The following is a 23,394-nucleotide window of genomic DNA, read 5'->3' on the forward strand; positions in this document are numbered from 1 at the left end:
CTCATATGGGCCTTTTTTCTACTGTGCTACACAGTAACAATTTCAACAGGCCAATATCCACGGCACTTTAAGGAGATGTACTCTACACCTAATATTTCTAATATAATCATATATTGACTTACCAGCACAACTTACATTAGTGACAACTGGAGGCACAATATAAATCTGCATTATATCCCAAAGCAGGGTCCACATAAATTCTTGGTTTCACACCGGGTTATTATACCGCAATAGCATTCGGCAGACTGACGAAGGCCGATTGTGGGCCGAAACATCTTTCTAGGACTGCAAAAATATAAAAAAATGAACTTCAGTTGAGTGCCAAGTTACTTTATTATATAGTTCTTCACTTGAGGACATGTTTGAAGAGCAGGCAGCAGTCAAGTGAAACACTACAGAAAAGAACGGAGAAGAAAAATTAAACTTGTTAAGATCCATACACAATGTAGACCAAAAAAAAAAAATCCATGGACACCAATACTTACATTACTGGCAGTAGTCCAACAGCACAGCAGTAAGCACAGGCCAGGGACAGACGGCAGCACCAGGGGACAACCGCAGCATTAGGAGACAACCGCAGCAACAGGAGAGTTGACCAGTCTACAAGGAACAGAAAAAGCATTGAGAGAGACAGACATTTTCAAAGCTTCTATACTTACATAGACAGTGTTGTCCTCACCAGGACAGAAAGCAGCACCAGGAGACAACCACAACACCTGGAGACAACCAGGAGAAAACCGCTGCACCAGGAGACAACCACTGCACCAAGAGAGTTGACCAGTCTACAAGGACCAGAAAAAGCATTGGAAGAGACAGACATTTTCAAAGCTTCTATACTTACATAGACAGTGTTGTCCTCACCAGGACAGAAAGCTGCACCAGGAGACAACCACAGCACCAGGAGACAACCGAAGAACCAGGAGAAAACTGCTGCACCAGGAGAGTTGAGAAGTCTAAAAGTAACAGAAAAAAAAATTAGTACAAAGTTCAAATGGCAGTGAGAGAGACAGACATTTTCAAAGGTTCTATACTTACATAGCCAGTCTTGTGCTATCGTCCAGAGAGTTATGGCCTTGCAGTGTCCACACTTCCTTTTATAGAGCTATCAATAAGCAGGTGGTTAAATCACTTCCTGGACCAACTCATTAAAAGTACGCATGCGGGCATGCATGTCCTTGCATACCAATGTGTTTCCATAGATAGTAGTGCATTTTTCTGACACACTCATCCGCATGCGCATATTTGACAGATTTTTGCCGCTTCAAAAAATGCAACATGTTGCGTACGCCGGACCCCGCCACACACCGAGAAACGACTCATGTGTACTCAGACACATGTGAACTGATGCAAATGCTTGTCCCTGCGTACACCATGTTAAAGATAGGTACATGTGATGCATTTAGATTGCTGCGGATAAAACGCTGCGCACACAGACGCAAATGTGAAACCAGTCTAACAGAATCTGTCAGTGAAACAAATTGCAGCATGCTATGATTTCTCTCTGAAATTGAATGCCACTCACCCATTCAAGGCTATGGGTGTGTGGAAAACATCGGACTGCACTCGGATGACATCTGCGATTTTCAAGGACTAACAGAATGGAGAAATTTTGATTTCCATCTTCTACTCATCCAAAAGAATCGGATCAGACTCTGATCACACTCTGATCACTGTGTCATTTGCATAATTGGCCTGATTCTCTCGGATGACTGTACCCTCAATATGGGACTGACTCCCAAGACCGTGCCAAACAGCGATCACTACACAGAAAATGTAGAATTAGATATGGTAACACAATTAGCTGCATTTCTGGGTAAAATATTCTGTTGTGGGCAAAGATTCTGAACAGAGATAGAGTCTTAGGGCTCACTCATACTGTTGTATAATACGGAGAAATGTGAGAAAACATCATACTGCACTCAAATTAGTCTTATTCAATGAGTTAGTGCTCATCTGCAAGTTTTTCCTCAGCTCTAATCGAAATGAGGAAAAAATTACAGCATGCTGCAAGTAGATGCGAGAATCAAATCGCACTCACCGATGCAAGTCAATGGGTTCGAGAAAAAAAAAAAATCGGCCGGTATGCGTGCGCTGCCCGTTTTTTATGCCCACATCTTAAAGGAAACCCAACATTTCATCAACTAACTGCAGTAAATTCACAGTCTGACCCGTCAGAATAGAATAGATATAGAACAGATATATAATAGATTTATAGAACAGATAAGATAATATCCTGTAGATATTTATTTTTACAAGCCTCCTACATGTAATAAAACCTTTCACCCTTTAGTGCCTTTCATGTGTCACTAAAGGGTGTTTAGCCTTATTTAACCTATTAGCAAAATAAATAATTTAAAAAATGACGTGAAGGCCTCCCTATTTTTTGATAACCAGCCAAGGTAAAGCAGAGAGCTGTGAGCTGCTATTATTAGGCTAGGTAGCTTCATGGTTATTGGACCCTTCCCAGCCTAAAAATACAAACCTGCAGCCGCTTAACATTAGATGCGCCAAGCCTGGCTTTTTGTTCCGCTCTTCAGATTGTCCTGGTGCAGTGGCAATCGGGGTAATGGTAGTTGGGGATGAAAAAAGCGGTGATTTATTATTTATGTAATAGTTTAAATAAGGCTAAAAACCCTTAGGCTGGTTTCACATTAGCGCTTTTTAAGCGCACGCACGGCCGGGGGTGGCTCCACCCCTGAGCCGGCTATCTGCCCGGCGTGCCCGCCCCTTGCTTGTAGCGCCGCCTCCTAGCGCACAGCGGCGCCTGCGATCAGCGCACCCTATCTTTAGCATAGGGTGTGCAGATCGTGCGCAGGCCGTGCGCTAGTTGCGCTTTGACCTGCGCTGCGCACTTTTGACGGTGCGCCGTGCGTGCCAAAATCAAACTTTTCGGATTTTGGCGCGCACGGCGCACCGTCAAAAGTGCGCAGCGCAGGTCAAAGTGCAACTAGCGCACGGCCTGCGCACGATCTGCGCACCCTATGCTAAAGATAGGGTGCGCCGATCGCAGGCGCCGCTGTGCGCTAGGAGGCGGCGCTACAAGCAAGGGGCGGGCACGCCGGGCAGAGAGCCGGCTCGGGGGAGGAGCTACCCCCGGCCGTGCGTGCGCTTAAAAAGCGCTAATGTGAAACCAGCCTTAGTACCTTTCATGTGGCAAGTTTAATATATGTAGGGGTCTTGTAAAATTTTATGTCTACAGGATTTCTATATAATCTATCTATATATGATTGCTTTATTAGTTTGTAAACTAGCTTGAAATGACAGAATTACAGTATGTAAAAGCTGATGTATTGCATATGCATGTCATATGGATGCTAGGTGAGAAAAATCACATTGTACTTGTCTGACACTTGTCCTAATTTTCAGAAGCATTATCAGAATGATTTTTTTTTTTTAGACGCGAATGTGAGCACGCCCTTAGTGGCACCAGCCAAATCTCCTTTATCTGTGGAGGCTCGGATATAAACATCTGCAAATGATCCACGAGAGACAGCTGATGGTGAATGAGAAGTGACTAAATGCCTCATTATTATCCATGTCCTCCCCGCCCCTGTCAGCTACCTCTCCTCACAACAGCAGACATAGATCAGGAGGAGGGGAGAACTCAGGAGACTTCTCAGAGCACAGTTCTATGAGGAGGTGACCATGAATGGAGTGAGCCTGGAGACCTGCTTAGATAAGGTCCACATTTGGTTATGGTAGCACATGAGAAGACTAAGGAAGGCATCTCCTCTTAACCCACAAAATCCCTCATAGAAGTTGCGTCTTCCTGCACCTGAGGACCGGCAGTAATGTCAGGTGAGTTACCTCCTGTGTCTGAACACCTGGAGCAGCGCGGCGACCGTAGAATTTCTTGGCTGACCGTTCTAGACAGGATACATTTGTGTACTCTACAATGGAAAAGTTAATAAGAGCGATATGGGATTAACCACAACATAAAACCAGAGCAAATTACTTATTTCACTATTAAGGGAAACCTGTCTGGTCTTTATAGCTTTTATCTCTGTGTAAGCAATATTGTTATCTCTGCTCCATGTAAAACAGCTCTCCCCTCTGCACCCGTCTGTCATTGTAAACTTGCTTACTGTTAACGATATCTATAACTTTGTATGTTACCCCTTCTCATGTACAGCACCATGGAATTAATGGCGCTATATAAATAATTAATAATAGTTAATTTGGATGAGTGGTGAAGAATGCACTGAACCGACAGCTGGAGTTGGCTAATTCAGGGATGGACATGTCATTTTTTTTTTCTGAAAGGAATGATAGACATGTTTAGGTGCTCTAGTTATCCAGCTTTGACCACAGCTGACTTTCACCTAGGTGAGAGGAGCATGGCTGTCCTCTGCTCTGTGCCTCCATTCCACCCTAAGCACATCTGGACTCTTGTTAAGGAATGGATGCCAATCAATGAGAAATTCCTGACAGCTTGTTAAATATAGAGCACTTTTTTGCCTGTCCCTAAAACTGTTGGTGTCCACTTTTTTTTTTTTTCTTGAAGAAAATTCTGCTGATTATCTTAACTATAAACTATCACTTTACAGTGAGTGCAGCTAATGTCTTCATATCCGCTGTCATGTACAACTTCTAAGCATAATACTTTGTTTTCCCAATGCATCTGAATTTTTTTTTTTTCTTTAGCGATCGAGAAACTAGATCAAGTGTAGTTCAGTAGCAGTCTTCTAGGTGTATAGTTCATCCACCTGCCCAAACAAGTGTGTGACTCCAATGTTCAGGCCGTAGCAGCAAGTTATATGAGACTCCCCAATGCAGAGAAAACAACGCCGAAGCCTTCTCAGATGACTCCGCCAATTCCAGCTCTACGGGTAGTGTCTGCATACTAAGCGGACTTGTTTGTTACACAATAGCATTAAAATATCTCTAAACTTGCTGTCCTGATGAGTATCTAGACAGACGCAAATTGCTTTTGCATATAAATCAATAATGCTGTCTGACAAAATGCAAAGTCTTAATTACTAGAATATGACTGCATGTTACTGTTACCAGACCTCTGTGTAGACCACTACAGGCAGTACTGCTATGCATGATCTATAGAATAGGGAAATGTATAAAGAATGATGTACGTGTGTCATCTGCTGGAGAACGCCATAAATATACCTTATTCTTTTCATAGGGCCATAATTCCAGTGCTGGTGCCGGCTCATGCTGCAATGGTCATGATGGGCGATAACGCTGATGCTTTCAATTTAATCCCTTAGATGCCACGGGTGACATTTAAAAAGCAACAGTAATTTTTATTTCACAAGTCAATAGTGCACATGACGATAGGCAACTTTGTAATCTATCTTAGAAGAGAAATCTGCTTCATTCATTCTCATTCATGGGTGACAGTTGGTGTTTTTTAGATTCTATGGAGGAGGGCGTAGTTAGTGGCAGAGAGACATTACACTAAGTTTTAACCAGTTAAGTTCTCCATAGAACTTCAAGCACCAACTGTTATCTTCTAGCTCAGTAATAAGAAAATCTGTATTCACTTTTTACCATATCAATGGAGGATGAATGATCAGCCCAGGAGGAGAAATAAGCTGATTTATCTAGTATTTTATCTTGCAAAGTTTCTTATTTTCACTCTACCATTGACTTAATGCTTTACCCTCTGTCACCTGTGGGTGGCCCATTTAGAAGTCAGTTGCATATGCATAGCATTCTCAGAATGCACTGCACTTCCCTGAAGCTGCACATTCCCCTGCCTTATGTAAAAAAAAAAAAAAAAGGAGGCGGAGTTTAAATGTTTTACCTCCAGTTACTTCCTCTATTGATTTCAGCCTGACTATTCCCAACATGCTTATCTTAACTTAATGTTTCAAATTATCAGATGCCTCACTTATTTGCTTTGTAGATATTTCTGCAGGGGATGACTGAATGCATTTACAATGGTAAGAAGTAAAGTTCTATCCCTTTCACAAATGACGTATATATACAAGTCATATGACTTGTCTCCGCCTTTAACGTGGGCTCTGGCGCTGATGTCTCATTTTTTTCTGAAATGAAATCAGCGGTCATGTGTCCTTAATAGCCCCTGGTGGAATTGTGATCCTGAAAAATGGAGATGCTACTGGTCATGGAATGCATGGTTGGTATCTGCGATCTCGTAATGACTTGGAGAATCATAATGGCAGGTAGTGAACATGGGTTAAAAAAAAAACACCGCAACAAAACATTGTAGAATTGCACTTTTTGCAATTTCACCACACTTGGAATTTATTTATTTTTTTACTATTTTTCCAGTATATTATATGGTAAAATCAATGGTGTCATTCAAAGGTACTACTTGCCCTGCAAAAAATAAGTCTTCACTTAGCCATACTGATGGAAAAATAAAAAAAAAAAAAGTTATGGCTGTAGGAAGAAGGGGAGCGAAAAAAATGGAAAATGGCCCGAGGGTAAAGGTTAACTCTGCAATTTTTTTTATGGTTCATTTTATTACTGAATTCAAAATTAAGCAACTTACTAAATAGTCTCCGTACCAAAAAAAAAAGTTTTAATTTATATGTAAATTGGGTTTAGAGATTGTCCATTACCCTAACTCCAGTTAGGCACCCGTCACACATAGCGACGCACCAGCAATCCCGACAACGATATGAACTTGTCAGGATCACTGGTGTGTCTCTACATGATCGCTGGTGAGCTGCCAAACAGGCAGCTTCACCAGCGATCAGGACAGCGACACGCGGGTAACAAGCGACGCACGTCACTTAGTTATCCCGCAGTGCACGTTAAGATATCAGCGCGCTGGTGCAGGGAGCTGGTAACCAAGGTAAACATCGGGTTTTTAAGCGCCACTTAGAAACCCGATGTTTACCTTGGTTACCAGCTCCAGCTCGCTGATCGCTGGTCTCCCGCCTGCCACGTGATGCGTGCTGGCCAGCGGGAGACCAGTGATCAAAAAAATGTCAAGGACAATCAGCGATCTCGCTGGCAAGTGTCAGACACAGCGATCTCGCGTCACAAAACTTGTGACTCAGCAGCAATCTCGCTAGCGAGATCGCTGTGTGTGACGGGGGCTCTACTGGTTTTTCCACAAATGAGTGGTCAGAAAGTAAATTTATAGCTAAATCTCTAATGTATTGATGTTGGCAGTGGATTACTCTCTGTACTGTCCTGCCATTCAACAGTGAATATACTGTATATTCAGAAACTAGGATAACACAGCTAAACTGGTATTCCTTATAGCTTATGACCTTATCTGTCAACTTTCAAAGTGAAAGCAAAATGTGCTCCAGCTACACATATAAGGAACAGGAACTTACTGTGTGGTCTTTTTTTTTTTTTTTTTTTTTTTTTTTAACAGTGCTTTACTGGTAATATAACACTATCCCCAGAAGCAGAAAGTCATGCAATATTAAACAGCAGTGAATAGTAGTTGTTGCAATATACATACATACATACATACATGCATAGCTCTGGCAAAAATTAAGAGACCACTGCAAAATATTCAGTTTGTCTGATTTTTCTTTTATACGTGCTCTTTTGTTCTAGAAACTATTGACAACATGTCTTCGGATTTCCAAGCACTAAATTTTGTATTTATTTTCAGAAAGAGAAATGGTCAAAATAACAAAAAAATACAGTGCTTGCAGACCTCAAATAATGCTAAGAAAACAAGTTCATAATCATTTACAAGCAAAATACTAATGTTTTAACTCGGGAAGATTTCAGAAATCATTATTTTGTGGAATAACCATGATTTTTAATAACAGCTTTCATCCGTCTTGGCATGCTTTCCACCAGTCTTTCACACTGCTTTTGGGTGACATTATGCCACTCCTGGTACAAAAACTTAAGCAGTTCTTTGATGGCTTGTGACTATCCATCTTCCTCTTGATTACATTCCAGAGGTTTTCAATGGGGTTCAGGTCTGGAGATTGGGGTGGCCATGACAGGGATATGATGTGGTGGTCCTTCATCCACACACATTGACCAAGCTGTGTGGCATAGCACATTGTCCTGCTGGGAAAAACCAGTCCTCAGAGTTGGGGAACATTGCCTGAGCAGAATGAATCAACTGTATTTTCAGGATAACCTTGTATGCGGCTAGATTCATACGTCCTTCGCAAAGATTAACCTGCCCAATTCCAGCCTTGCTGAAGCATCCCCAGAACTGTAATACATACACAGCTCTGGAAAAATTAAGAGACCACCACATTAAAACCCTGTCATTGGTAGCCCATTCTCCAGACCTGAACCCCATTGAAAACCTCTGGAATTTAATCAAGAGGATGATGGATAGTGACAAGCCATCAAAGAAGAACTGCTTACATTTTTGCGCCAGAAGCAGTGTGATACTGGTGGCAAGCATGTCAAGACGCATAAAAGCTGTTATTAAAAATCATGGTCATTCCACAAAATATTGACTTCAGAACTCTTCCGGAGTTAAAACATTAGTATTGTTTCTAAATGATTGTGAAGTTGATTCCTTGCGTTATTTGAGCTCTCAAAGCGCTGGGTTTTTTTTCTTTGTTTTTTTTTTTTTTTTTTTTTTTTTTTTTTTTTTTTTTGACAATTTTACTTTGTCAGGAGAAAAAAAATACAAAATTTATTGCTTGGAAATTTGGAGACTTGTCAGAAGTCTATAGACTAAAAGAACAATTTACATTTTACTCAAATACCTATAAAGAGAATAATCAGACAAACAGACCACTTTCAAATGTTCAGTCTCTTAATTTTTGAGATATATATTTATTATTTTCTAGCTTTCTATTTTTTCCTCTTATAGATTAAAAAGTCACTAGCCTTCCCTCACTACTGGAACTGTTTTTAGGTTTCATGTGTGTGTGTGTGTGTGTGTGTGTGTGTGTGTGTGTATATTATTATACTTTTTCTACTTCCTCTTTTGATGTTTTGTTTGAGAATCCCAGTGCATGTTGAGAGACTCAAATGAATCGGGGCAGAAGCTGTAGTCCCTTCTGGAGCCTCTTCCCCTTCAATAAAACAGTGTCATCAGTGTCGCGTGTTCAGGGGCTTGGCTAGTCCCTGCTTTACTGAGCATGTGCTGGTTGTCAATTGACAGTTGCTCAATAGGATTTTGTCACTGTGCACTGTTCTTCTAAGGCCTCTTTCACACCTCCGTTTTTGACCATCAGTCAAAATCCGGCAGGTTTTGAAAAAAACGGATCCGCCTTTTTTTTTTTTTTTTGCGGATCCGTTTTTTTCCCCATTGAGCTGCATTACTGGCGGATCTTGATGGATGGCCATCCATTGGATCCATTTTTGTGAGGATCCACAAAATTTTTTGCGTCTGCCGGCATGCCTGGACGGACCTTGCAACGTTTTTTTGCTTGTTGGATCTGCATTTTCCATTGCGCATTCCCGGAGAAAGGAAGTCAAGGAGAAAATTAACCCTGAAATCCTTTCTGGCGGAAGATAAAATTCTTTCTCTTTCTCTTTTTTTTTTTTTTTTTTTTTTTTTTTTTTCTTTCTCTTTTTTTCTTTCTCTTTTTTTCTTTCTCTTTTTTTCTTTCTCTTTTTTTCTTTTTTTCTTTCTCTTTTTTTCTTTCTCTTTTTTTCTTTCTCTTTTTTTCTTTCTCTTTTTTTCTTTCTCTTTTTTTCTTTCTCTTTTTTTCTTTCTCTTTTTTTCTTTCTCTTTTTTTCTTTCTCTTTTTTTCTTTCTCTTTTTTTCTTTCTCTTTTTTTCTTTTTTTCTTTCTCTTTTTTTCTTTCTCTTTTTTTCTTTCTCTTTTTTTCTTTCTCTTTTTTTCTTTCTCTTTTTTTCTTTCTCTTTTTTTCTTTCTCTTTTTTTCTTTCTCTTTTTTTCTTTCTCTTTTTTTCTTTCTCTTTTTTTCTTTCTCTTTTTTTCTTTCTCTTTTTTTCTTTTTTTCTTTCTCTTTTTTTCTTTCTCTTTTTTTCTTTCTCTTTTTTTCTTTCTCTTTTCTTTTTTTCTTTCTCTTTTTTCTTTTTTTCTTTTTTTCTTTCTCTTTTTTTCTTTTTTTCTTTCTCTTTTTTTCCTTTTTTTTCTTTCTCTTTTTTTCCTTTTTTTTCTTTCTCTTTTTTTCCTTTTTTTTCTTTCTCTTTTTTTCTTTTTTTCTTTCTCTTTTTTTCTTTTTTTCTTTCTCTTTTTTTCTTTTCTTTCTCTTTTTTTCTTTTCTTTCTCTTTTTTTCTTTTCTCTCTTTTCTCTCTTTCTCTCTCTTTCTCTCTCTTTCTCTCTCTTTCTCTCTCTTTCTCTCTCTTTCTCTCTCTTTCTCTCTCTTTCTCTCTCTTTCTCTCTCTTTCTCTCTCTTTCTCTCTCTTTCTCTCTCTTTCTCTCTCTTTCTCTCTCTTTCTCTCTCTTTCTCTCTCTTTCTCTCTCTCTTTCTCTCTCTCTTTCTCTCTCTCTTTCTCTCTCTCTTTCTCTCTCTCTTTCTCTCTCTCTTTCTCTCTCTCTTTCTCTCTCTCTTTCGCGCTCTCTTTCGCGCTCTCTTTCTCGCTCTCTTTCGCGCTCTCTTTCGCGCTCTCTTTCGCGCTCTCTTTCGCGCTCTCTTTCGCGCTCTCTTTCGCGCTCTCTTTCGCGCTCTCTTTCGCGCTCTCTTTCGCGCTCTCTTTCGCGCGCTCTTTCGCGCTCTCTTTCGCGCTCTCTTTCGCGCTCTCTTTCGCGCTCTCTCTCGCGCTCTCTTTCTCGCGCTCTCTCTCGCGCTCTCTTTCTCGCGCTCTCTTTCTCGCGCTCTCTTTCTCGCGCTCTCTTTCTCGCGCTCTCTTTCTCGCGCTCTCTTTCTCGCGCTCTCTTTCTCGCGCTCTCTTTCTCGCGCTCTCTTTCTCGCGCTCTCTTTCTCGCGCTCTCTTTCTCGCGCTCTCTTTCTCGCGCTCTCTTTCTCGCGCTCTCTTTCTCGCGCTCTCTTTCTCGCGCTCTCTTTCGCGCGCTCTCTTTCGCGCGCTCTCTTTCGCGCGCTCTCTTTCGCGGCACTGATAGCAATCTGGCTATGACAACCATAGAGGTCTGCTGCAGACCTCTGGTTGTCATGCCGACCCATCTGTTACCCACAATCATGTGATGGGGTCAGCAATGGGCGATATTAGTGATGCGCTTCTGGTAAGCGTGCGTTAAATGCCACTGTCAGATTCACAGCGGCATTTAACTAGTTTACAGCCGCGGGTGGATCGTGATTACATTCGCGGCTGTTGCAGGCACATGTCAGCTGTGTAGATCAGCAGTCATGTGCCTGCTCCACTGAGCGGGAAAAGGGGAGTCTGACGTGGGCGTACTATTATGCACAATGCTGGAAAGGTGTTAAGCGTTTAGGGTGTGTCAAAGCACTTATAAGCCTCTGCCTCCTTGTCTCTATTTCCCACTCAACCCAGTCAAAAAGAAAGTGGGGCTTGGCTCGGCATATAGCAAGGTAGAAAGAGACTTATGAAGTGCTTTGACAATTCCAGAATACTTAAAGGGGTGGCCAGTACTTTGCATGTCTCTTTCATGTGAAATAACTTCACTAAATACCTTGCTTTTTCAAATCCTGCTGTAATCTGAACCACTCTTTTCACATGATCTCTGGTTGAGGCTTTCCTGTGATAAATCATTATCCCTCAGTGATGTCACTTGTAGGGGTGGCACTGGTCACTACTTGCAATGATCATGCACTCTGTTGCCAGCTTATCATTTCTGATTAGAGGCGGCACATTGCCAATGTGGACTAAGGCCTCTTTCACACTTCAGTTTTTTGTGTCAGTTAAAATCCGCCAAAAAGGCGGAAAAGCGGATCCGTTCCTAACTGATGCCACAGGATCCATTTTGTGATGGATCCGCTGAATGAAAGAGAGAGAGAAAGAGAGAGAAACCATAAAATGTCGCCGTATTAAGAATGTCCTGATCTCTCAATATAAAATAACCTGATCACTAAAAGGTGTAACGAGAAAAAAAAAAATTAAACACCAGAATTACGTTTTTTTTTTTTTTTTCTTTTGGCAGCCACTATATTGCAATCAAAAGATTGTATCTACTCCAAGATAGTATTAATAAAAACGGCACTTTGGTGCACAAAAAATAAACCCTCACTCAGCCCCAGATGACGAAAAATGGAGATGCTACAGGTCTCGGAAAATGGCACCATTTAATTTAAAAAAAACTAATTTTTTTTTTTTTCCTCACCACTTAAATAAAGAACCTAGACCTGTTTGGTGTCTAACTCATAATGACCTGTAGAATCAAAATGGCAGGTCAGTTTTAGCATTTAGTGAACATGGTTAAAAAAACAAACACACTTTTCCCTCAAAAAGCAAGCCCTCACATGACCATATTGACCGAAAAATAGTTATGGCTCTGGGAAGAAGGGGGGGCAAAAACAAATTCAAAAACGGAAATGCCCCTAGTTAAGGGGTTAAAGGGGTTTTCCCAGTAACATAATTTAATTTTAATCAACTGATTTTTGATTAATTTCCACAATTGAATGTGTTTAAAAAAAAAAAAAAATGCTCCTTTGCTGAGAAAATCTAATAAATGTGTCCCTGCTGTGTACTGTGTAATGGCTGTGTCTGACCATGCAGGGACACGGTCTGATCATACCACAGCTCCTGGGCAAGGGGGGAAGCAAAAGCACGGGATCACAGCTGATTCTTTTTGTGAGGTAAAACATTTTGCTGCCTGTTTTTAAACAATGTTTTATGTCACAGAATTAATCATTTGTGATCCCTTGCTGTCCTGTCTGTATACTTTTTTTTTTTTTTTTTTTTTTTTTTTTTCCCCTCCCCTGGCCAGGAGCTGTGGTATGATCAGACCATGTTCCTGTACAGTGAGACACAGCCATTACACAGTACACAGCAGGGGCACATTTATAAGATTATCTCAGCACAGGAACGCTTTTATTAAGTATATCCAATTGTGGAAATAACAATATTATTATTATTCCAGGATGAACTTTTTTTTTCGTGAGGAAAACCCCTTTAAGCTAAATGTGCATATGAATTAAAATGGCAATTTTTCAGTCAGAACAGATTGCATTAGTAACGTGGATGATATGTTAGAGAGCCAAACAATAACTAGTAAAAATACTATAAATCGTATAGCGTTGTGCTTGTGGGGTTTTTTTTTTTTTTGTTGGGGAGGGGTCAGATTGTTCTGACAAACTCCCCTTATGATACGTTTCTGGCAACCTTCAGGAAAGAAGGAGCGTTGTCCATACTGTATTTAATGTATAAAATTATTCAGTAAGCTCCCTTTAGTCAAAAGCTAATCTCAGTCGGTGAAATAAAGCTCTAAACACAAAATATATATTAAAAAATTCAGCACAGAATCTTGGACTTGGAATAAAACACTGATCAATCAGTTTAAAGCTAGCCTCATTGTGATGACAGATACCAGGGTGGCACCGTGGGTCAGTGATTGGCCTTTATTGGTGGGAACCTGCTGCATCCTGCTAGTGCATTGGTCATTTGATAAGGTTTGGTGAGGCTACTTTTCATGATGTGTCTTCAGTGGATAGCACTGCAGCCTTGCAGAGCTGGGGTCCTGGGTTCATATCCCACCAAGGACAACATCTGCAAGGAGTTTGTACGTTCTCCCTGTGTTTCCGTGGGTTTCCTCCCACATTCCAAATACATACTGATAGGGATTCTAGATTGTGAGCCCCATTGGGGACAGTGCCAATAATGTCTGTAAAGAGCTGTGAAATTAAGTGAGTAAAATAAATACCACAATAAGACTGTCTTCCATTCATAATGCATGATGTATGCAGCTGAACTGTCTGTACCTAAACCTCTACTTTTATTGCTTATTAGAACAGGCAGCTGCTGTGGCTGGCGGTGTGGTAGGGGCTGCACTTCTGCTGCTTCTACTTGGAATCAGTGTTTACATCTTATGGAAGAAAAGATGCTTTAGAGGCCCATCCTATGGAGAACTGTTGAATGTGAGCACGCCAACTCACACAGAAAACATGGGTGTTGACGAAGGTGCTTCTGCTTCGAGTCATACCAGGGACACGGGGTGAGACTTCTGTGATCCTACTGAGGTTTGTTATATGGATCCAGAATGTACATTTTTTTTTTTTTTTTTTTTTTTTTTTTATATTAAGATATAACTATTGTTCCTCTATAAATTATTTATCTGGCACCTAACTTGTACTTTCTAAATATCCTTACACCCTAACAATTTTGTAACTAGCTTTATTATACAATGCCCTACACTTATTCCTATCTAGCTAATCCTTAAATGTTCCTTTTAAAGAAAAAAAAACAAGTTTCCTGTGATGTTTTGTTTTGAGAGGAGTTCGTAGCAGGGCTGCACTCATTCCCTGCAGCATCCATCACCCTTCCTTTAATATGACATCACAATGGGCAGCACCAGTTATATACTACAGTTTATTGTATAGCTTCCTCCTCTGAAGATATGTGGGAGAGGTGGCTGCAGAGCTTACACTCTTTCTATCACCGCTGCCGCTTCTTCTTACTGCCAATGAAGATATCATAAGGGGGCAAAACTAGAAGCAGTGACTGACACCTGCACTACCCCCTAATGATTCATTTGAGTGCTATGCCAGAAGCGGTGATTGGAGTGCTGGTGTCACTCACTGCTACTATCACTGACCCCTGATGACATCTTTTTTCACATAGAAGCAGAGTACCAGCGCTGCCCTCGCCATCTCCCGTGGCGTCTATCACCAAAGACATCTATAGAGGGCGGAGATGCAAGAAACTGTAGTAACTGCAGAGCCACCCCACTGACTTCCTGTACCAGGGAGAGTGATGAACCCTGTAGGGAAGTGAGTGCAGCCCCAGCCTGCTGTGACATTCTGTTTGCGACTCCCCTCAAACAATACACCACAGGAAATGAAGTAAAATAAACACATTTAGGAATTGGCTACATAGGAATAAGGGTCCCGTTTCACTTAGTGACGCACCAGCGATCCCGACAACGATACGACCTGGTAGGGAATGCTGGTGCGTCGCTAAATGATCAAAACAGGCAGATCTCTTCAGCGATGCAGCAACGATCCAGCGATCAAACACAGCGATGCGCGCGGGACGCAGACGACGAAAAAATGGCCCAGGACATTCTTGCACGATCAGCGATATCCAGCAGGGGGGCCGGTCGCTGCTGCGTGTCACATGTAGTGAGATCGCTGTTGCGTCACAAAATCGGTGACGCATTAGACGGGGTCTTAAGTGTAATGTATTAAACAATATAATAAAGCAAGTTACAAAAGTCGTTGGGGTTTAAAAAACGGATATTTAGAAAGTAAATTTTGGACACTAGACCACCCCTTTAAATATAAACATTTCTATCTATAATGTTGTTTTCCTCAGCATTGAAATTGCAACACCCAGGGAATGTCGTGAAATTATGGAAATCATAGGAGGGATGGACATGTTAATATGCAAATGATGAAAACATGGGGACACCATTTTCAAAACATCTGATCAATTTAGGATCTGGTATGATCGCCACACATAAATCCCTGCACTTACATCCTTGGTTGCAATCATTGAGGTTATTAATGGTTGTCTAAGGGATATTCTGCCACCCTGAATGCACTTGGGCCAATCAACAGAATCCATTGCTGGCAGCTGCCTCTGCGATTGCTGACCGATAACCTCCCAGATGTGCTGATGCGAGACAAGTCCAGAGACCCTACAGCAATGGTAACACGTTTAAGCCACACAGGCTGCTCACTGTAGGGTGAGCAATATGCGGCATCGCGTTGACTTATTTAAAAAAAAAAAAAAATTCCTGGGATTTCTTTTTCTCCTAATGACTCTTCATTCATGGCCTTGCCCACTTGGTCTCCAGGCCAATCTACAGCTATCATTGCATCAAATACAAAATCTAGACTCCTTGCTGAAGAGGATAGACCTCCGTTCCAGCTTTTGCTGCCATCGTGCTCTCCACCGGGATCATTTTTAGGAGCAATGATGTGAGATCAATGAAAGGCCTGTGGCTGGATGTCTGTCTCATAGCTCATATCATGCAAAATTTTTCTGAAGGTTTGTATAGACATTATTTGACACCTTAGGCTTTGGTATATGGCATCCAATTTCACTTGAAGTATAGAATGGATCATGATGATTTGCCTAAGTGCATACAGTGTGTCAGAACATTCCTTAGACAACCATTAATAACCTCATTGATAATGGCAAAGGTGTGTAAGTCCCGGGATTTTTGTGTGTGGTACTCACACTTGATCAACATTGAATCAATGGGTATATTGAAAATTTAGTTTCTAAGGTTTCATCTCTATCATATGATATGCATAATTCCAAGACTTTTCCTTCTTTCCTACTTGGCTTTGCAATTTCAATGTTAAGTTCATATAACATTTATATTAAACTGCGTAACCATTATAACATGTATTGAGGATTCCCCAACTGTATGAACACCCCCCCCATACTCCTCTTGCATAAAATCTTTATAATGCTGATTTTAATAATATTGTCTACTTGATTACACTACAAACCCTACATAGTCTGGTCCAATAGTCATGTGGATCCTCTGCCTGTTCCCTTTGCTATCTTACAGATACTAAGAGCAGATGTGAAGACAGCTATGTACAATAGGGGGCATATTAATATGGCACCTGTAGGCAATAACCGCAGAATAAAGTGGATTTACGTAGGTTTTCTAATGGTTGCAAGATGGGGCTCCAAAATCAATTGCCTTGGTAGCACTCAAAGAAACCATGTAATCAAGTGATCGGCCAGTGCTTAGTTATGTAAAATAACATATGTACCGCAGTTTACATGCAAACAACTTTAGGTGATACTGTGTATGTACGTACATATATTTATTATACATTTCGATTTCTAACTTTTATAGTAAAATTTTGTGTTCATATCCTTAACTACTTTTCTGACAATTCAAGGAATAAAAGTGTACCCTTCGTTGTTCCACCAAAGTTTCATGGAAGAGATTGGGTGGGATTGCAGGATGGAGAACGTATCCAAGAAGACAGTGAGCCCTATGTTGCCCCAGATTTCCTCCCTCGATCATCATTCTGTTCTATGGGTAAAGTTATATTAAGATTATGATACTTTTTCAGGAATGAATGTTATTAGTAAATCATGCTAATGAAATGTTAGTTATGCTTTATGCTGTTTTACTGCTCATTCTTATTGCTTTGGTTGTTTACTTTACTGTACTCTTTCACCTAGGCGGAGCATATGTTCTGGGTTCCATTAACCCGGCTCTGTATAAATATCCAGAAGACAATGAAGAAACAGATTTTCCGGAGGGAAACATTGGCCGTATCTGGTTTGCTGTAGAATATGAATATGAGACAGAGAGACTAGTTGTGTCGCTTATCAAAGTTAGGAACCTCCAATTCAGCTCAGACTCCTGCAACCCTTTTGTGAAAATGCACCTTCTGCCTGATGAGAGACGTTACCTACAGTCAAAGACTAAGCGTAAAACCTTGAACCCACAGTTTGATGAGAATTTTGTATTCCAGGTACATTCTGATATATAGTGGCTGGCTTTGACATATAACTGTTGATAACCATTCCTTTGCATGGCTGGAGTCAGCAACCTGCAGCTCGCTGGCTGATGTCAACTTGCAAGTTTGTTGATGCCTACCATATAAAGTCGTGAAAGTAAATCCTATACTAGGAAACAACTGATGCTGTGTATGTACAATAAATCCAATTCACTGCACACAAACTAAAAAAATCAGTCACTCCACTCTATATGCCATATCCAGAATACAGGGTTGATGCTCAGGGAAGCAATTTGGTTCTTATTGTAGCATTATCATTGCTTTCTAAGACAGGCATGCCATTGTATTTTGTAGAAGTTCTCTAGCAATCCCTAAGTGATCAGAGGTCTTTGAATAAATTTTCAACTCGATCACAAACTTGCATTAATGCAAATTTGTATACATTATATTTTTTTTTTTAAAGTTATACCTACATATTTGACAAGTGAAAGGATTGAAGGATAAGTACTGACTCAGTCTAAAGACATCTAATAACATTCTTATGACTGTCCAAAAGTGAGAAAAATACTGTGTATCAGGTTTAGCAAGATTGTTCTCTGTATTGCCAGGGTGTACCTTTGCTAATTCATGTGCTATGAATTTCTCATTCAAAATCTTTAGTCTGGCATAAGTTTTGAGGTTACTGGTATCTGATTCTGCTATCTACATGAAGAGTATAATATAATTACTGCTTCTAATTTAAGTTCTAAGTCATTGGCATAACTTTAAGGGGGCCTGGACTGGGCTGGAGGGGCTTGTGACCAAGGAAATGGTAGCTAGGAGTGGATGGTATGAAGCCACACAGCACCAAACTGACCTGCGTAAATATGCCCAATAAATAACTAGTCTCATCTTGGGAGTTTTAGTGGCATACTATGTTCTGTATAGCTTGGTTAAAAAAAATATATGCAGAGGGCTAGAGGCTCCAATTATCACATTCCAATGCCTACTTGGTCAGCAGCTATACCTTCCAACAGCTTAAGTGACATTGCAAGTTTTATGGATAGGAAGAAGGTGTTACACTTTCTTTTTTTAAAGAGAGAAAATGCAGAATCCTTCTCTTCCCTCCTCCACCCTGCCCCCCCTTCCTCTGTTGGGCCATATACACTTATGTTTCAGGTCCTGTTGAAATTAAGTAACCAAGTTGTTATGGCTGGTGTCATAAAGCAAAGTTAAAATCCATAAGACCTCTCTGGAGAAGACATCTCCCCCTCACATTTAACATATGGGATTAATTGTGGCTGCGCTAAACTAATAACTAGGGAAGAAAGAAACTAATTGAAACAGGGGAAGTGAGAGAGAGCTGACATGTTCATCTCCATTAAAATAGGGGCCTTCCTCAGGTAATTACAGCATGGGGATTTGTTGTGAAAGACACCAAGTCTGAGATTTACTTATGCAGAGGCAGGGAAGTATGCTTCCAAACCAAAGAGCTTCCTTTGATCAAAGCCCTGATCGCAGACCAGTTGGAGCCAGAGGTCGGTGATAAATATTGGCGTCTGTATCAATCCGATAGTTATGAGAGATGTATTTTGTGTGTCGTAGCGAAGGGACTTATGTAATGCATTCACTCACATCACCGTGAGGCCGGCAGAACCCTTCCAACTTAATATTGGTGCGTGGATGGTGTTATCCATGCCATGTTTCATCTCCATAGACAGATAAAATCGCAATAAGAACCATGTCAACAATATCTACAACCGGAGATCTCCAGGAGCAAAGATATCTAAAAAGTTAGGGATTTCCTAAAATTCTAATAGACCTATCACATCCCACATGAGCTCACCAAGAGGAGACATGAGGGCGTATCCTTGGTCTAATAAAAAGCAGAATTTGCGTGTCCATCTTTGTTCATTTGAGAAGACGTGGTTGTCTTTGAGAGTGTTTTAATTTTCATAATCTGAGTGCTTCCTTCCATAAAGATAAGAGCCATTACTGCAACATCAAGTTTATTAATTCTCTATCATTCCTTTTTTATTTTATGTAATTGTATATATTATCTTTTGTTCCCATTTTGTCTAACCTTTGTATATTTGTCATAAACACTGCCTACCTTTCTGGGTTAAATATAAATAAATTTGATAGCTCTGTTGCTCTTTCTCTAAAGCCATACGTTACCTGTAACTGATGTCCAATTGGCCTGTGTAAACTATTGATTGGGGCAGACAGTAGTGTTTCCTTTTGTTGTTGTGAAGTTGGCACTGACTGAAACTGGGTATATATTCCATGTGTTGGAATCGGAGGTGTATATACCATATGCTCATGGAGTTTCCTAATAGCCAGCCTAGTAATAGAAGCAGCCATGGCTGTGTCCATCTGTGAAGAACCAGTGGTCGGCGGGCACCAAGGTCCGCTATCCAAAACCGCATGGAACAGGGATTGTGCCACTCAACGCCCGCTCTCCCTTTAAACGTGGGCATATTGCTACTCGGACAACACGGGGTAAGCATAAAACAAGGTGCCAATGCTTTATTGAACCACAAAACAGGCAGATAACACATAAAACAGTCCCAGCAAAATACCCCAAGATGGTGCACATTAGAGTCTCACACTTCAACTGGCTCACCAGGATAATGGCAAGCTGTTACTTCAGATCTTCCAGGATTGACTACCCTACCTGGGGCATGCACAAAGAGAGGAGGTGATGAGAAGCGTAGGAAGATGATTCCATTGAGATATAGGGGCCAGTTGAAATGAGGGTCACAACCTAGCTTCTCTGAACATCTCCATGGAGCCAGATGACCTGTGGGTCCCAATTCTGGCTTTCTCCAAACATATCCATGGTTCAGCGATGGTCAATGGAGCAAATCTGTATTCTTCCAAACAGGGCTGAAGTCCCCTAGGATGGCACCCTGTGGAATAGTAAATCGGTCTCTTGTGATGGAGCCTTGATGTATTGGCTACTGTCCTGTGTCTGGATGTTTTGATTGGCTTTGTCTCTGGCTCTTTCTCTTAAGGGGGTTTTACACATGGAGATATCGCTCTAACGTCAACGATTTTGTGACGTTATAGCGATATCGCTATGTGTGATACTTGCCTCCGACCGGCTCCCCCGCTGGCAATCGCTGATTGCGCGAGAATGTCCGGCTCCATTTCTCGTCGTCAGCTTCCTGCTGTGACGACGAGCGACGCATGGAGGCGGGCGGGAGGACGTCTTCATCGCTGTGTGTGAAAGGTGAGTATCGTCCGCTGTATCGCTGTGAGATCTTTCTGTGTGAAAGCTCACTAGCGATCATTTAGCAATGCACCAGCGATCCTGACCGGGTCGGATCGCTGGTGCATCGCTAAATGTAAAAGGGCCTTTAGAGGCATATCGCCTCTCTTTATGTTTAACCAGTGTCCCTCAATCCAGCATCATAGAAAAAGGGAAGAATGGTGACAACCAAGTCGCATTGTTTGATTATGTAATCTATTTGCATTGATTTTCCTCCTCTGTTTTAAAAGTCAACAAACTATCTGGCCTAGACAGTGAGTAATTAGCATTTCAGTAAACATCACTAATTATCAAGGATAAGAGTATAATATGTTACATCAAATGCCAACTTACAAATCAATATTACAAGCTTATACAAGCAAAAGTCAGTTTCCTTGACCAACCAGAAATAAAAGCATACATTCAAAAGTCAAAATATAGATACAGTAAGTCTATTCTTCTTGGCTTGCTAAAAATGGTTGTCTGGTTAATCAAGATACAATGCTGTGTCTCAACACCATCCCTCATCAGTCAATTGTGTAATTCGCCCTGACGATTGGAGGCAGTGGAGTTGCGCTCCCCTGACAAACTGGTGACCGCAGTGGGACCTGTGTCATCTGTGACAAAGTAACAGTGGTGGGAACTGTGTGGCCCTCACAGCAGTTAACCTTGACAGCTAGCTTTATTTAATGTGAGAATTTTTAAGGGAATCTGTCTGCAGGTTTTTACTATCTGTTCTGAGAGCAGTATGATCTAGGACCAAAGTCTTAAGGCCCTTTTACATTTAGCGATGCACCAGCGATCCGACCCGGTCAGGATCGCTGGTGCATCGCTAAATGATCGCTAGTGAGCTTTCATACAGAAAGATCTCACAGCGATGCAGCAGCGACGCAGCGGACGATACTCACCTTTCACACACAGCGATCCTAACGTCCTCCCGCCCGCCTCCACGCGTCGCTCGTCACAGCAGGAAGTCTCAGCAGGAAGCGCCCGACGAGAAATGGAGCCGGACATTCTCGCGCGATCAGCGATGGACAGCGGGGGAGCCGGTCGTTGGTAAGTATCACACATAGCGATATCGCTAGCAATATCGCTATAACGTCACAAAACCAGTGACGTTTTAATGATATTGCTAGCGTTATCGCTTAGTGTAAAACCCCCTTTATTCCAGGGATGTTACTTTGCTCACCAGCTTGCTGTAGTTGCAATATTAGCAAGATACTATCATTAGATACTATCATTCTCATGTACAGCACCATGGAATCAATGGTGCTATATAAATAAATAATTAGAAGATTAGTGTCATGTGTAAGGGTACCGTTACACCTAGCGACTCACCAGCGATCCCGACCAGCGATATGACGCGGTCAGGATCGCTGGTGAATTGCTGGGTGGTCGCTAGTGAGCTGCCACTCAGGCAGATCTCACCAGCGACATCGCAGGGGACGGGGGTCGCTACTTACCTGTCACACCAGGCGATCCTGCGTCCTCCCGCCCGGCTCCACGCGTCGCTCATCGTCACAGCCGGAAGCGCCGCAGAAAGTGGACAAGGAATGGTCCAGCAGCTTCTCGCGCGATCAGCGATAACCAGGGGGGGAGCCGGTCGGAGGTAAGTATCACATGCAGCGATATCGCTGTAACGTCACAAAATCAGTGACTTTACAGCGATATTGCTAGCGATATCGCAATGTGTAACGGGGGCTTAAGCCTGTCTTGCTAATCTGTGTAACCCCACCCCCACCAGTGATTAGCAGCTTGCTGACAATGGTAATTTCTTTTTTTATACACTGAACAATCAAGTGTGTGGTTGGGGTTATACACAGCTCTGCATTCTGACCCCTGCTGCAAGCAGTCTAGAAAGTGATATTTTGTTAGAATTAGGCTCTCTGCCCCTTAATCATGCTAATGTCAGATTATGTAGAAAAAAACTGATAGATTTTTTTATTTTTAGTTGTTCCCTGCATAGAAATGTTTCTGGATACACACTGAAACATAAGTTATTGATTTTACGTGAAGCAGTGTTAAACTACTCTGCACAGATTGCTAAATGGAAGATATCCTTGCTCTATAATATTTTCAATTAAGTACAACATCTTTATTTTCCAAAGGTTTCTGGAAAAACATTACATCAAAGGACTCTAAGGTTTTCCGTCTTCCATGTGGATAAAATAAAGAAGCACCATCTATTAGGACAAGTTATCTTTCCTTTGAAAAATGAGAACTTGACTGATGATGGAAAGCTGGTTATTTGGAGAGACTTGGAACAAGAAAATTTAGAGGTAACCTATTCTGTCAAAACAGCCACAATTCTCAGTTTAGACCATGATCAAATCAAACTTTTTTTTTTTTCAATATTTGCATTCTTCCCTTAAAGCCACCCTCAGAATATGGAGACATCCAGTTCTCGCTAAGCTACAATGATTACCTTGGACGTTTGACAGTGGTGGTGCTCAGAGCTAAGGGGATTCAGTTCCAAGAGGAACGTGGTATCAGTGAGTAAAACCTTTCCTGGATAAGTTATAACACATTAAAACCCAACAATCCCTGCACTGGGGAATATTTTATAGTGTCTAACGATATCAAACTGTATATATTAACTAAAAGCAATAGACAATTAGTCCAGCTTGCATTCGTCTGCTAGTAATACATAGAATGCAGCACATTTACTTGAAGAGAAAAATATCATCCGGCATGTGCTTGTTATAAAACTTGAAAATGCTTTTATTTGTTTCAGCATAAAATCTAACAGACACGGATCTTTTGAATCCTAACTAGTGATGAGCGATTTTGTTCGGAAACCGATCACCA

At 41.2% G+C, this 23,394-nt stretch overlaps 1 protein-coding gene across 2 annotated transcripts in view; it reads left to right on the top strand.

Moving 5' to 3' along the window:
* The first annotated feature begins 3,492 nt into the window (after window positions 1-3,492).
* Window positions 3,493-23,394, top strand: part of SYT15 (synaptotagmin 15) — a 68,362-nt gene continuing 48,460 nt past the window's right edge. The window contains exons 1-7 of one of the 2 annotated variants that reach the window (XM_073574852.1): window positions 3,493-3,798; window positions 5,864-5,900; window positions 13,708-13,912; window positions 16,785-16,927; window positions 17,074-17,369; window positions 22,695-22,865; window positions 22,961-23,078. In XM_073574852.1, coding sequence (XP_073430953.1) covers window positions 5,879-5,900; window positions 13,708-13,912; window positions 16,785-16,927; window positions 17,074-17,369; window positions 22,695-22,865; window positions 22,961-23,078 — 955 coding nt within the window. In that variant the 5' untranslated portion in view covers window positions 3,493-3,798; window positions 5,864-5,878. The remainder of the gene's footprint in view (window positions 3,799-5,863; window positions 5,901-13,707; window positions 13,913-16,784; window positions 16,928-17,073; window positions 17,370-22,694; window positions 22,866-22,960; window positions 23,079-23,394) is intronic. The other variant, XM_073574853.1, reaches the window with a different exon arrangement.

The sequence above is a fragment of the Dendrobates tinctorius genome, unplaced genomic scaffold (assembly GCF_039654945.1).
Source record: "Dendrobates tinctorius isolate UK_male_01 unplaced genomic scaffold, ASM3965494v1 ptg000040l, whole genome shotgun sequence".
Taxonomy (NCBI): Eukaryota; Metazoa; Chordata; class Amphibia; order Anura; family Dendrobatidae; genus Dendrobates; species Dendrobates tinctorius.